This window comes from Bombina bombina, chromosome 6, assembly GCF_027579735.1.
Source record: "Bombina bombina isolate aBomBom1 chromosome 6, aBomBom1.pri, whole genome shotgun sequence".
In the NCBI taxonomy this organism is placed as follows: domain Eukaryota; kingdom Metazoa; phylum Chordata; class Amphibia; order Anura; family Bombinatoridae; genus Bombina; species Bombina bombina.
The window spans coordinates 958,884,094-958,899,019 of record NC_069504.1 but is presented as its reverse complement, the minus strand read 5'-3'; the positions used below and the strand labels follow the sequence as shown (position 1 = coordinate 958,899,019).

The following is a 14,926-nucleotide window of genomic DNA, read 5'->3' as shown; positions in this document are numbered from 1 at the left end:
TAAATATATATATTTTTTAGATTGAGTCCATATTGATGAGAGTAGGCGATACTTGTGGTAGTTAGTGTATCCATACATCAATAAGTCAAAAGATGACTGTCTTCTTTACGAATGAGCTAATCATTTGACAATTAGTAGCATTAAGCTAATTTTAAGTGGAGGCCTGTTTACTGGTATCTTGCTATCAGTAATGGTGTCAGACATCATAAATAAAACTGTCCCATAAACTTACTTCTAGTAATAGACAATAGTCAATAAAACAATATATCCTGTATTCATATATAAGTTATGGAATGAGAGAAAAGTTAGACAATCAATAGTATATTTAATTTTAATGGTTTCTCACCTGAATCACCTCGCTGAATTCATTGTTTAAGGAGAAAGAGACATCATCATCTTCATCATAATCCTCATTTAAAATATCCTTTAGCTGAGGAAAATCCAGAGGTCTCAAAAAAGTGAAATCGGTTCTTTCTAATGCTGGTGAAAAGCAAGTATTATAAGCTTGGGTTGAAGGTCTTGGTATAGTCTTAACTTCCATGTACTTTAGTGTACCATCTTTATTTAACTGAAGAGTTGCTTGTGGTTGACATGCAAAGTTGTTTGGTTCTGGCTCATTCAGGCATCTGCAAAATTGGCTATTTTCCATCTTCAAGCACTTAACTGTTAAAACTATGAAAGTTACTACAGACACTACACTAATAGCTGCAAGAGATATTATTAGATATAAAGTCATATCAGGTTGTTCATTGTAATCTGGCTGGTGATCTTGAGATTGAGGACTTTCATCCTCAACATTTTCTTCAATTGATACAACAACTGTAGCAGTACTTGTTAAAGGAAGTTCTCCGTTATCTTTAACCAATACAAAAATTGTGTATGTGCTTTCTTCTGCCTCAAGTAAACTTTGTATAATTCTAATTTCTCCTGTATGTGCAGAAATTCCAAAAATAGAGGAGTCTATTGTATGAAGGATACTGTAAGAAAGCCATGCATTATAGCCTGAGTCAGCATCTACAGCTGTTACTTTAGTGACCAAATTACCTAAAGATACTGAGCGACGTATCTTTAGATGATCATTAGTTTCTCTAGTAAAAATAGGATATAAGATTTTTGGGTAATTATCATTTTGGTCTAAAATAAACAAATGTATTGTAATATTTGATTGCAATGTTGGTGAACCTCCATCCTGGACAAGAACTGGAATTTCTAAAAGTTGAATTTGTTCATAGTCAAATGACCGCTGAGCATAAATATTTCCATTGTGTTCATTCATGTATATAAAGGAAGAGATGGGGGAGCCAGATACATATGTTTCAGTAATAGAAAATTTAAGGAGGGAATTTTCCCCTTCATCTGCATCAGAAGCATATACAGTGCATATTAAATCACCTGGGAGGTTATTTTCATAAATATAAGCATTGAAAGAACCATGTGAGAACATTGGAGCATTATCATTAAAATCTGATATATTAAGAACTATGACTGTTATAGCAAACATTGCAGGAGACCCTTGATCTGAGACAATCATATTAATAGTATATTGTGGTGTAGTTTCCCTATCTAAAATATCATCTGTGATCAAAGAGTAATGATTTTCAAAAGATTTGAATTTAAATGGAAGTCCTTGTGGTATTTCTATCTGCACTTCCCCATTTTTGCCAGAATCTCTATCAAATATATTGAATAGTCCAACTACTGTTCCAATTGGTGTGTTTTCTGGAACTGACCCCTCCAATGATGTTACAAAAACTTCTGGTGCATTATCATTGACATCTTCAATTTCTACCTGAATAACACAATGTCCTTCCATTACTGGGACCCCCTTATCTCTGGCCCTTATATAAATTTCATAAAAACTAGTTTCCTCAAAATCAATATTACCTTGAACATGAATTTCACCGCTAACTGAATCTAGACTGAACAACTTTCTAACTTTACCAGAAGTGTGATCATCAAAGGAATATTCAATTTCACTGTTTGGGCCCTCATCCATATCAGTAGCATTAAGTTTTATTAGAAAACTATCAAATGGAATGTTTTCCAACAGAGACGTCTTAAAAACTGATTTGTCAAACATGGGTGGATTGTCATTATTATCCAGAATTTGCACAGTTATTTTTGCAGTTCCTGATTTGGGCGGTTGTCCTCCATCCAAAGCTGTTAGTATTAGTTGGTATTCTCCTATTTCCTCTCTATCTAATGCATTTTCTAATACCAGCTCAGGAAAAAGTTTTCCATCCTTTAGTTGTTTCACATTGAGTGAAAAACACTTGTTTGGACTCAACTTATAAGAAGTTACAGCATTGGCTCCCACATCTAGATCAATGGCATTCTCTAGAGGGAACCGCAATCCTGGAGCCGCTAACTCTGGAATTTTTATTAAGCGCTCAGAGTTAATAAAACTAGGTGAATTATCATTAATGTCCAAAATCTCAATAACCAAACGAAATAACTCCAATGGCTTTTCTATAATTAGTTCTACTGGTAGTAAACAGATTGAGCTAAAACCACATAGATTTTCTCTGTCCACCTTTTCATTCAGGAGCAGATCTCCACTTTCAAGCCTTAGGGAAAAATACCTCCTACTCTCCTCAGATCCCAGATGTAGTCTACGTTCTGAAATTTGTTCAAAACTTAAGCCCAGGTCACTAGCTACATTCCCTATTATAGTTAAAGGCTCTGACTCTTCAACTACGGTATAGTGAAGCTGCCCATATGCCCATATGCAGAAATCAAAATAAAAGAGAAAATGTACTTGCCAATTCCAAGCCATCCAAACAATCTGAAGGTCCATTGTAATAAAATAGTTTCCTTAAAAGTGTTGTTTGTTCCTTAAATCAGTAAAAAAAAAACTAACAATGAATAAAATAAGGTAAATGTAATCCCCACTGACTGCTCCGGTTGTTCAAATCGCTTTTCATAGCTTTGTTGTTCATACTGATCAAAGCGTGAGAGGGAGGGTGAGTCATATGGAGGAGGAGAAAAAATAGACAGTAAAAAGCAGATAATGTGTTATCACACATATTATTGGCTAGGAGTTACTCCCACTCATACAATGACTAAAAGTGTCTTTATCATTACCAGCCAACTTAGCACAATAGCACTAGTAAATGCAGAACAAACAGTATTTTGCTAAATATATGTAATAATGCTATAAAACGATATTAAAACAGCATTTTTAATTTTTTTTCTGATTAAAAAAGTGCAAATGCAAAGAAATATGTTTAAATAAAAGTCAATTAATATTAATGTAATTCAACATTAAACATATGAGCATGTTCTAGGAACAGATGACATGAGGAAAGTTGCTATTTTTTCATTGTACAGTGAAAATCAAATACTTGGCATGCTGTAATTATATACTGCTAATTATACTATGGTGATATGCAGATTACAGATTTAAAGATTTAAAAAGATATCTTGAACAGACTTCTACCACAAAAATTATACTGTTTGGTCTTTAAATGATAATACAGAAATTCAAAGAAATAGTCTTTTTTTCCCCACAATGTAGTCAGAGAATCCAACAATTCATTTGATGCTTTTCCCAGAACATCAATGTATTAAAATACCTTCTGTTGCAGTATTATTTAATAGAAATTGACAGATCTCATAGACACCATGGTCTAACATTTATGAATAATAAAAAAAAATGTGTTAACCTGAAAGTTATTAAATATTATGATGTATTAACATTAAATAATTTAATAAACATGCAATATTTTGAATAATAATGTTGGGGGTTGCAACAGGCAAAAAAAATAAAATATTTCTAATAAGGTTAAAAGAGAATTATCATTGTGCGAGCGGCCATGATCCGATATTGCGGATCATGTCCGCTGCACATCGATAAATGCAGACACCATACTCTCTCTGCATTTATCATTGCAGCGCAGTTCTTGTGTACTGCAGGTGCTATGCCGCCCCCTGCAGATTTGCGGGCAATCATCCGCTAGCAGGGGGTGTTAATCAACCTGATTGCATTCGATCGGGTTGATTTCTGGTAATGTCTGTCCACCGCCTCAGAACAGATGGACAGGTTATGGAGCGGCTGTCATACAGAGCTTGATAAATATGCCTCTAATCTTTTCACATAAATATATCACAGATAGTCAAAGGTTAATATTGTGTGTGTATTCTGCAGTCTTTATAGGTTAGGAGTGTTGCAGTTGGAAGATTTAGATACTAGTTGGTTACATTTTACATTTTGAGAAGCATCTTAATAGCATACGTGTGTCAAATGCACACACACACATTATCAATAATTTGCAAATTTTCAGAATATATATATATATATATATATATATATATATATATATATATATATATATATATTAATGTTAATTGTTTTCAAGGAGGTGGGGAAGGGACTAGATAGAGAGAAAAAAACATACGGGTTTTGAGCAGTTGAATATTGCTATACTAAAGGAAGACATAAACTTACAGCTCAAGTAGAGTCTTTTAAGGAAGATCAAAAGCTTTTAAGAAAATAAATTTGCCAAGGTTATTTTAGATTATACAGAATGCAGGGTTTGTAATGTTTACCAGAGCATGCTGAAAATGGCATTAGGTGGAAATACAGAGGTACCCGTGGAACTGATGATAGGAGAGTTGAAACCAGAAGTAGTGAAGTTTTTAAAATATCTTGTGATTTTTTTTATCTAAGAAAAAGGTTTCTGATTAGACCTATTCTGTTCTGTATTCCTAAATTCATAAAGATCCTGATAATCTACCTGGAAGACCCATAATTCCAGCAGAGGGTCGATAATGCAGCCAATTGCCCAATTTTTAAATTTTTATTTACAGCCCTATGTGGGGGGTTTAAGTATAGCAATTAAGGATACAGTGTATTTTCTTAACCCCTTAATGACCAGACCATTTTTCAATCTGTTACACATCTACAACCATTTTATGCCACCATTTCAGAGCCAAATACGATCAAATAAAAAAATTGTTAACTTTTTCACAAACTACTGAAATTATTTACAAACAGCTTGTGCAATTATGGCACAAATGGTTGTAAATGCTTCTCTGGGATCCCCTTTGTTCAGAAATAGCAGAAATACTGTATATGGCTTTGGCATTGCTTTTTGGTAATTAGAACGCTGCACACCACACTTGTATTATGCCCAGCAGTAATTTTAGCTTTAGTGTAGAGATCAGTCTCCCACCTGACATATCCGACCCCCTGATCCTTCCCTGACCCTTCTCAAACAGCTCTCTTCACTCCCCCACCTCACAATTGTCACCACCAGTACTAAAATAAAAGGCTTTTTTATATTTTTTTATTTATTTATATAGCCCCCAACCTCCCCTATCCCTTCAAACAGCTCTCTAACTCTCCCCTCTCTACCCGTTTGCTGCCAAGTTTGGTAAAAATTTGGCTTTTTTTATAAATAATGAAAATACCCTAATTTTCTGTAGTGTAGCTGCCCCCCTCAATACCCTACCCCCTCCCCCTCCCAGATGCATTCCCAACACTTATCCCCCCTCCCTCTCACTCCTTCCCTTACACTTCATATTATACTGTAGCAGTCCCACCTGCTCCCGCCCCCTCATGCGCGCTTCCGCCCCCTTGCGCGCGCTCCCAGACCTCTAATCCCCACTCACCGGAACTGCTCCAGCGATGGGCTGCCCAACTGCCTCCCTGCTTTCCCTCCCACACCACCAATGATCTGCACCATTGCTGGGTGATGCAGAAAGGGCCACAGAGTAGCTCTCTCTACATAAGTTGCTTAAAAAAGAGTATTGCAGGATGCCTCAATATCGAGGCATCACTGCAATACCCTAAAAGTGGCTGGAAGCGCTTTAAACCCTTGAGGACGTGCCAAGCACGTTAACGACCGTTTTTTGTAGGACGTGCCTGGCACGTCCTTGGTCGTTAAGGGGTTAAATTACTAAAATATATTCATATTCCTATTTATGATAAGGTAACTTCAGATGTTTCCAGTCTTTACTCTAATATACCTATGAAGCAAGGTATTGATGTTGTGAGAAATCTCATAACTAGTTAATGCAAAGTATAAAGCATTTCTACAAATACTGTTAATGATAAATGTCTTTTTGTTTCAGTTTAAAGTAAGTTTGTTTTTTAATCATTATTATAATTGTCAAATTTTTAGCATTTACTATATTATAATGCATTTATATAAAAAGAGGCAATGCATTATATTGCATATAGTATGATATGCTAAAAAAAAGGGACATCAATCCCAATAAAGATTCAGCTTTTATTATTGTACCATTTGGGGCAACGAGGTCCCCTTCCTCAGAGAAACACAAATGTGAATTTAAATAACCCACCTACACAGATCACCAATTGAAATCTCACAACCCCTTAAAGGGCAATTAAACTAGACATTTCAACAACCCATAAAATGTTTAATTATTGTAAGTGAAACAATATTGGAATATGTATTCATTATTTATTTTGCAGCATTTTTCCTGTAAAATACATTTAAAACTGTGTTTGTTTCATTTTCTCCCAGGGAGGCTTGGGTTAATACTTTAAGGCAATGTATGTGATCTTTTGTTTACTTTTCTCACCCTCCCTAAGCTTCTATGGTATCAAATACTTTTAAAATGTGGGTTATCAGTTTTGCACCAACAATCATGATAGGAAAATCATTATTTGCAATAGTAACTAAGTTGAATCAGTGCTAAACCTTCTTAAGGGAATACAAGAGCCCAGGCAACTCCAGTCTGCACATGAGCAAACAGAGTTTGTGCTATATCTGAATATTAGTTTGTGATTGGTTAGAAGGGGTTCTTTTGTTCTGGGTGACAGGGAAATTAGTGAAAAAGGATAAACATAAAACAATATACTCAATTGACAAAATAAAGCTGTAGTTTTCATTGCAAAATTATTCTTACAGATGAAGGTTTATAATCATATAGTTTACAATTTGTGTTTAGTGCCCCTTTAATTAAAAGAAAAACATGTCAAATCAAATTCTTGGCTAAATCCACTTTGTGGATCAATAACTTCCACAAAAAACTATAAAATTATGCCACTTCAAATTGCATACTATGCTGTACTCAGCTATCAGGTTGGACCCCATCTTGCCCAATCTCGAGAGTTCAAGAATCCCCTTGATCACCTCAATGTAGGGTGGTGTCATTTAATACATTTTTTGGTGGGCATTTTTGATGCAAGATTTGGATCTATCCGAGAATTGAATATTAGATGCATTCTTAATTAGGAGGTTGTTACTCTAATTTTAATTGATGATTTATCAACCAGTGGGTAGACAATATTCCCAGCTAGGAAACCTTTCTGTCCATGTTCAGGGCCAGTTTGACATTAAACAAGCAAATGCTTTTGTATCCACACCAACTGATTTTGAGCAACTAATTGAGTGAGATCTGGGCTAGTTAATCATCCTAGATGAATCAGTCCACAATGATTTTACTCCATGGATCATAGCTTAATAAATGAAGCTCAAAATGTAGATATAAAAATGCTTTTTTGACTGAAAAGTAGAATAATGTAAGAGTTCAATAGTATTGTTCTCTTTGCTAAATGACACAACTAATAATATATTAAAGTCAAAATATACATACACATTTTAGATTTAAACATTAAATGATGTTCAATGACACTACTGTAAATTTTACAAAATAGTTTCCTATAAAATTACTTTGGATTATGAAATATTTGAATTCTTGTAGTCTACAAAACGGATTCATTAATCAGTAGTCAGTACTATACTTTCTTTTCTTGCTTTTATATTTCTTATAGCATTTATCTACTTTCTTATATGCACCATATATATATTTTTTTTTTTTTATTCTTTTTATTTGAGGTTAGCTATACATAAACAAAGTATACATGTTGTTTCCACATAAACATAAAAATAAGTTACAGAGCATTGCCATCCGAATCTCTTATTATATAGTTAACTTAGAGGTATTTCATTTCTACTACTATACATAATACTTCTTCTGTTTATGCAGAGCAAAAACATGATAAAGAAAAATAAGACCCTCGACATTTTCCAGACATTAGATTCAAATAACAAAGCAGAATGAAAAAATTCTTTGTATATTTAAACTATAATTACTACCAAAGATTGAATTAGTGTTTCACTAATCTTAAACACATTATACCATATTCTGTATACCTGTCTTAAAGGGGCGGAGGGGGGTTGGGGCACGGCGAGTGAGAGCAGGAAGGAAGAGAAAAAAAAAAAAAAAAAAAAAAGGGGGGGGGGATTTCAATTGTAGTTATGTATTATTTCTATATCTCCTAATAAATTCTATCCATTTACATTCAAATTTGTATTGTTGGTTAATCCCCTGACTAAGACTGTCTATTTGTTCTATTTGATATTGTGAATGAAGTAGGAAAGTTAGGTTAATAATTGTAGGCTCCCTTGTAGCTTTCCAGTTTTTCAGGATAAGGTATCTGCCTCCCAGAATCACTGTATTTATGAAATCAATATTAGGGACGTAGTCCCCTAAATCTCTCAAATTAACCAAGAAAAAAATATACTGTGCTTCTATGACTATCTGTAGATTCAGTAATCTATTCATCCAGAACTGTACACGCTGCCAAAATTGCTGGAACTTGGGGCAACTCCAGAACATGTGGACCAGGTCGGCACTGGTAAAACTACAGCGTGGGCACAGGTATAGGACTTTTCCGTACCATCTATTTAAACTAGCCGGTGGTATATGCATACAATTCAAAATTATAAACTGTGATTCTCGCCATGATGCGGAAAGAGTTGCATGTTCTACCGCAATTATACTCTGTTTTATTTTATATGGCTCCATGGTTTGGATATCTGTAGTCCACTTTGCAGATATATCTAATAGATTTGCTTCACCGGCCTCCATTTGTACCATCTGGTACCAGTAACTAATTGAGTGTTTGCCTGCCTTAAAAAGAGCAAGCCCCATTTTAATACCCGGGTGTACCCATTCCTTTGTGGGATTGTTAATGGTTTCATTATACCAACGCCGCACTTGTAAATATGCGTAAAATTCTGTATTATTAAGATGGAATTGATCTCTAAGAGCTGTAAATGTATGCACCCGGGTAGACTCTGGGTCCCTGAACTGGGATAGATATTTAAGGCATAATATCGCCCATCTATTAAACATTTGACTCCTAATTCCTGATGGGAAAGAGGGATTCCCAAGGATAGGAACTAGATTCGAGATCATTGGATTATCATTCATGTTAGTCCTAATACCCTGCCAGGCTTTAATAATATTAATCAAGGTAGGTTTACTTTTGACCATACGTGGTAGTTTCTTAGTCGGGCAATGTAATAGGGCCTGCAAGTCGTATGGCGAGACTAATTTTTGTTCTATTTCTAATGATGCCACATAGTTTCCCCCGGTAAGCCAATCCATAGCCACCTTTGCCAGACATATTTTATTGTAGGTACAGAAATTTGGTAGCGCTAGACCCCCGTATTGCCTGAGCTGTGACAACTTCTGTAGAGCTATATGTTTTTTACCACTACCCCAAATAAACAATCTGATAGAGCTATTTAGACGTTTAAGATCAAGTTTTGTTATTGGGATTGGGATATTTTGCATTATATACATCAATTTAGGTAATGCAATCATTTTTATCAGGTTAATTTTTGCCGTCAATGACAGGGGAAATTTTGCCCAATTTTTAATCTCTGTCTGGATTTTATTTAGCAGCGGGGAGAAGTTAAAAAAATACCAATCTGCCGGATCAGTGCTGATTTTAATACCCAAATATGTAATATATTGATCCGCAATTTTAAAAGGTGGGGTATAGCCGCTATTTGCTGATTTTCTTAGCCATAGTAGATCTGATTTTGCTACGTTTATTTTATATCCCGAAAATGTTCCAAATTTATTAATTGTTTCCAATAGGATAGGATAGTAAATCATCTGCATATAATAATAATTTGAGATATTCATCTCCTAACAGAATTCCTTCTAAGTGTTTTTTTAACATAGTTGCCAATGGCTCGATTGCAAGGTTGAAAAGGAGGGGTGAAATCGGGCAGCCTTGTCTTGTATATGCACCAGATTAACAAACATTTTATGTAAGTCATTAAAAGATTTTCTCTGCCGGCATCGCTAAATGCCGACAGCATACGCTGTCGGCATTTACCATTGCACAATCATTTCTTTTGAAATGCTTGTGCAATGCCGCCCCTGCACATTCGCGGCTAATCGACTGCTAGCAGGGGTTGTCAATCATCCCATTCGTATTGGATTGGGATGATTGCACCTTTTAGGTGGTGGAAAAATTAAGGAGCAGTGGTCTTACAGTGTAATATGTTTTAATAATTATTAATATTTTTCATATTTTATACCTAATATACAGGTAGATTACAAGTTTTGTGTTTGTGTTTTAACGCTCAAAAAATGGTCATTTCAGCGTTAAAACAGCAACGCAGTCATTACGAGTCTTGTCGGTATAGCTGTACCGCAAGCCTTTTAGCCTGTAACACAACATCAGTACTATACTTGAAAAAAATTACGTTTTTTCATGGGATTCCTATAGCGCTGCCATTATGAGTTTTGTGGTGAGGCTAAAAAACTTGCAAGATTCGTACCGTCATCTGAGAACAGTAGTAATGAGTTTTACGCAACAAAACTGTTACATAAAACTCATAACTAAAGTGTTACAAAGAAAAATATAGTGCTATCAATAAAAGACCCTGTAGTCTAAGCACTGGGAAAAGGATTTGGGCCCAGGAAAGTACTAAGTAACCAACAGAACCTGAGTCCAATGTAATTAAATTCACACAAACATACTCAAATAAATGTTAAGAAAATAAATCTGAATGGTGATAATAACTTAATCGTGTATATTAAAGCCACAATATTCCTTTGATGCTACATAAATGAAATAAAGGATACAATCCTTTCACAACCCACTCACTATTTACATATTTCAAATAATATATAGCTAGAAACTGCAAACAATAAGATCAATAGAGTAAATCGGCTAACTTGATAATCAATTTGATAAAAATATAACTCCATCCAGAGTTATATTATATCAACATTGAACCTGAGTAACACTCTATTACACCAGTTAATAGATGGTAACAATAAAGTGGAAGGACATCTACAAGAACACAGTCGCCTAGATTTAGAGTTTTGTCGGTAACGACCTGCGTAGCTAACGCTGGCTTTTTTTTCCCCGCACCTTTTAAATACCGCTGGTATTTAGAGTTCACAGAATGGCTGCGTTAGGCTCCAAAAAGGGAGCGTAGAGCATAATTTACCGCCACTGCAACTCTCAATACCAGCAGTGCTTACGGACGCGGCCAGCTTAAAAAACGTGCTCGTGCACGATTCCCCCATAGAAAACAATGGGGCATTTTGAGCTGAAAAAAAACCTAACACCTGCAAAAAAGCAGCGTTCAGCTCCTAACGCAGCCCCATTGTTTCCTATGGGGAAACACTTCCTATGTCTGCACCTAACACCCTAACATGTACCCCGAGTCTAAACACCGCTAACCTTACACTTATTAACCCCTAATCTGCCGCCCCCGCTATCGCGGACCCCTGCATATTATTATTAACCCCTAATCTGCCGCTCCGTACACCGCCGTAACCTACGTTATCCCTATGTACCCCTAATCTGCTGCCCATAACACCGCCGACCCCTATATTATATTTATAAACCCCTAATCTGCCCCCCACAACGTCGCCTCCACCTACCTACAATTATTAACCCCTAATCTGCCGACCGGACCTCACCGCTACTCTAATAAATGTATTAACCCCTAAAGCTAAGTCTAACCCTAACACTAACACCCCCCTAAGTTAAATATAATTTAAATCTAACGAAATAAATTAACTCTTATTAAATAAATTATTCCTATTTAAAGCTAAATACTTACCTGTAAAATAAACCCTAATATAGCTACAATATAAATTATAATTATATTGTAGCTATTTTAGGATTAATATTTATTTTACAGGCAACTTTGTAATTATTTTAACCAGGTACAATAGCTATTAAATAGTTAATAACTATTTAATAGCTACCTAGTTAAAATAATTACAAAATTACCTGTAAAATAAATCCTAACCTAAGATATAATTAAACCTAACACTACACTATCAATAAATTAATTAAATAAAATACCTACAATTATCTACAATTAAACCTAACACTACACTATCAATAAATTAATTAAATACAATACCTACAAATAAATACAATTAAATAAACTAACTAAAGTACAAAAAATAAAAAAGAACTAAGTTACAAAAAATAAAAAAATATTTACAAACATTAGAAAAATATTACAACAATTTTAAACTAATTACACCTACTCTAAGCCCCCTAATAAAATAACAAAGCCCCCCAAAATAAAAAAATGCCCTACCCTATTCTAAAATTAAAATAGAAAAGCTCTTTTACCTTACCAGCCCTTAAAAGGGCCCTTTGCGGGGCATGCCCCAAAGAATTCAGCTCTTTTGCCTGTAAAAAAAAAACATACAATACCCCCCCAACATTACAACCCACCACCCACATACCCCTAATCTAACCCAAACCCCCCTTAAATAAACCTAACACTAAGCCCCTGAAGATCTCCCTACCTTGTCTTCACCACACTGGGTCCCAATCGGTCCAGAAGAGCCTCCGAAGTCTTCATCCAAGCCCAAGCGGGGGCTGAAGAGTGACGTCCATCCTCCGGCTGAAGTCTTGATCCAAGCGGCGGCTAAAGAATTCCATCTTCGGGCAGAAGTCTTCATCCTATCCGGGCAGAAGAGTTGATCCGGACCGGCAAACATCTTCATCCAAGCCGCATCTTCTATGTTCTTCTATCCGATGACGAGCGGCTCCATCTTGAAGACCTCCAGCGTGGATCCATCCTCTTCTTCCGACGACTAGACGACGAATGAAGGTTCCTTTAAGGGACGTCATCCAAGATGGCCTCCCTCGAATTCCGATTGGCTGATAGGATTCTATCAGCCAATCGGAATTAAGGTAGGAAATTTCTGATTGGCTGATGGAATCAGCCAATCAGATTCAAGTTAAATCCGATTGGCTGATCCGATCAGCCAATCAGATTGAGCTCGCATTCTATTGGCTGTTCCGATCAGCCAATCGGAATTCAAGGGACGCCATCTTGGATGACATCCCTTAAAGGACCCTTCATTCGTCGTCTAGTCGTCGGAAGAAGAGGATGGATCCACGCCGGAGGTCTTCAAGATGGAGCCGCTCGTCATCGGATGGAAGAACATAGAAGATGCAGCTTGGATGAAGATGTTTGCCGGTCCGGATCGACTCTTCTGCCCGGATAGGATGAAGACTTCTGCCCGAAGATGGAATTCTTTAGCCGCCGCTTGGATCAAGACTTCAGCCGGAGGATGGACGTCACTCTTCAGCCCTCGCTTGGGCTTGGATGAAGACTTCGGAGGCTCTTCTGGACCGATCGGGACCCGGTGTGGTGAAGACAAGGTAGGGAGATCTTCAGAGGCTTAGTGTTAGGTTTATTTAAGGGGGGTTTTGGTTAGATTAGGGGTATGTGGGTGGTGGGTTGTAATGTTGGGGGGGGTTATTGGATGGTTTTTTTTTACAGGCAAAAGAGCTGAATTCTTTGGGGCATGCCCCGCAAAGGGCCCTTTTAAGGGCTGGTAAGGTAAAAGAGCTTTTCTATTTTAATTTTAGAATAGGGTAGGGCATTTTTTTATTTTGGGGGGCTTTGTTATTTTATTAGGGGGCTTAGAGTAGGTGTAATTAGTTTAAAATTGTTGTAATATTTTTCTAATGTTTGTAAATATTTTTTTATTTTTTGTAACTTAGTTCTTTTTTATTTTTTGTACTTTAGTTAGTTTATTTAATTGTATTTATTTGTAGGTATTGTATTTAATTAATTTATTGATAGTGTAGTGTTAGGTTTAATTGTAGATAATTGTAGGTATTTTATTTAATTAATTTATTGATAGTGTAGTGTTAGGTTTAATTGCAACTTAGGTTAGGCTTTATTTTACAGGTAATTTTGTAATTATTTTAACTAGGTAGCTATTAAATAGTTATTAACTATTTAATAGCTATTGTACCTGGTTAAAATAATTACAAAGTTGCCTTTAAAATAAATATTAATCCTAAAATAGCTACAATATAATTATAATTTATATTGTAGCTATATTAGGGTTTATTTTACAGGTAAGTATTTAGCTTTAAATAGGAATAATTTATTTAATAAGAGTTAATTTATTTTGTTAGATTTAAATTATTTTTAACTTAGGGGGGTGTTAGTGTTAGGGTTAGACTTAGCTTTAGGGGTTAATACATTTATTAGAGTAGCGGTGAGGTCCGGTCGGCAGATTAGGGGTTAATACTTGAAGTTAGGTGTCGGCGATGTTAGGGAGGGCAGATTAGGGGTTAATACTATTTATTATAGGGTTATTGAGGCAGGAGTGAGGCGGATTAGGGGTTAATACATTTATTATAGTAGCGGTGAGGTCCGGTCGGCAGATTAGGGGTTAATAATTGTAGGTAGGTGGAGGTGACATTGGGGGTGGCAGATTAGGGGTTAATAAATATAATATAGGGGTCGACGGTGTTAGGGGCAGCAGATTAGGGTACATAGGGATAACGTAGCTGGCGGCGGTGCGTGGTCGGCAGATTAGGGGTTAAAAAATTTTAATAGAGTGGCGGCGATGTGGGGGGGGCCTCGGTTTAGGGGTATATAGGTAGTTTATGGGTGTTAGTGTACGTTAGAGCACAGTAGTTATGAGCTTTATGAACCGGCGTTAGCCCAGAAAGCTCTTAACTACTGACTTTTTTCTGCGGCTGGAGTTTTGTCGTTAGATTTCTAATACTCACTTCAGCCAAGAGTCTAAATACCGGCGTTAGAAAGATCCCATTGAAAAGATAGGATACGCAAATGGCGTAGGGGGATCTGCGGTATTGAAAAGTCGCGGCTGCAAAGTGAGCATTAGACCCTTTCCTGAC

At 36.1% G+C, this 14,926-nt stretch overlaps 1 protein-coding gene across 1 annotated transcript; it reads right to left on the bottom strand.

Moving 5' to 3' along the window:
* Nucleotides 1-331: 331 nt before the first annotated feature.
* Nucleotides 332-2,797, bottom strand: LOC128664822 (protocadherin gamma-C5-like). Its single transcript, XM_053719625.1, has one exon. The coding sequence runs from the start codon at nt 2,795-2,797 to the stop codon at nt 332-334; it is 2,466 nt and encodes an 821-aa protein (XP_053575600.1).
* Between the last annotated feature and the right edge of the window lie 12,129 nt (nt 2,798-14,926).

What these genes read in the sequence shown, in the direction of transcription:
- LOC128664822 (XM_053719625.1), bottom strand. Translation starts at nt 2,797, where the DNA reads ATGGACCTTCAGATTGTTTGGATGGCTTGGAATTGGCAAGTACATTTT.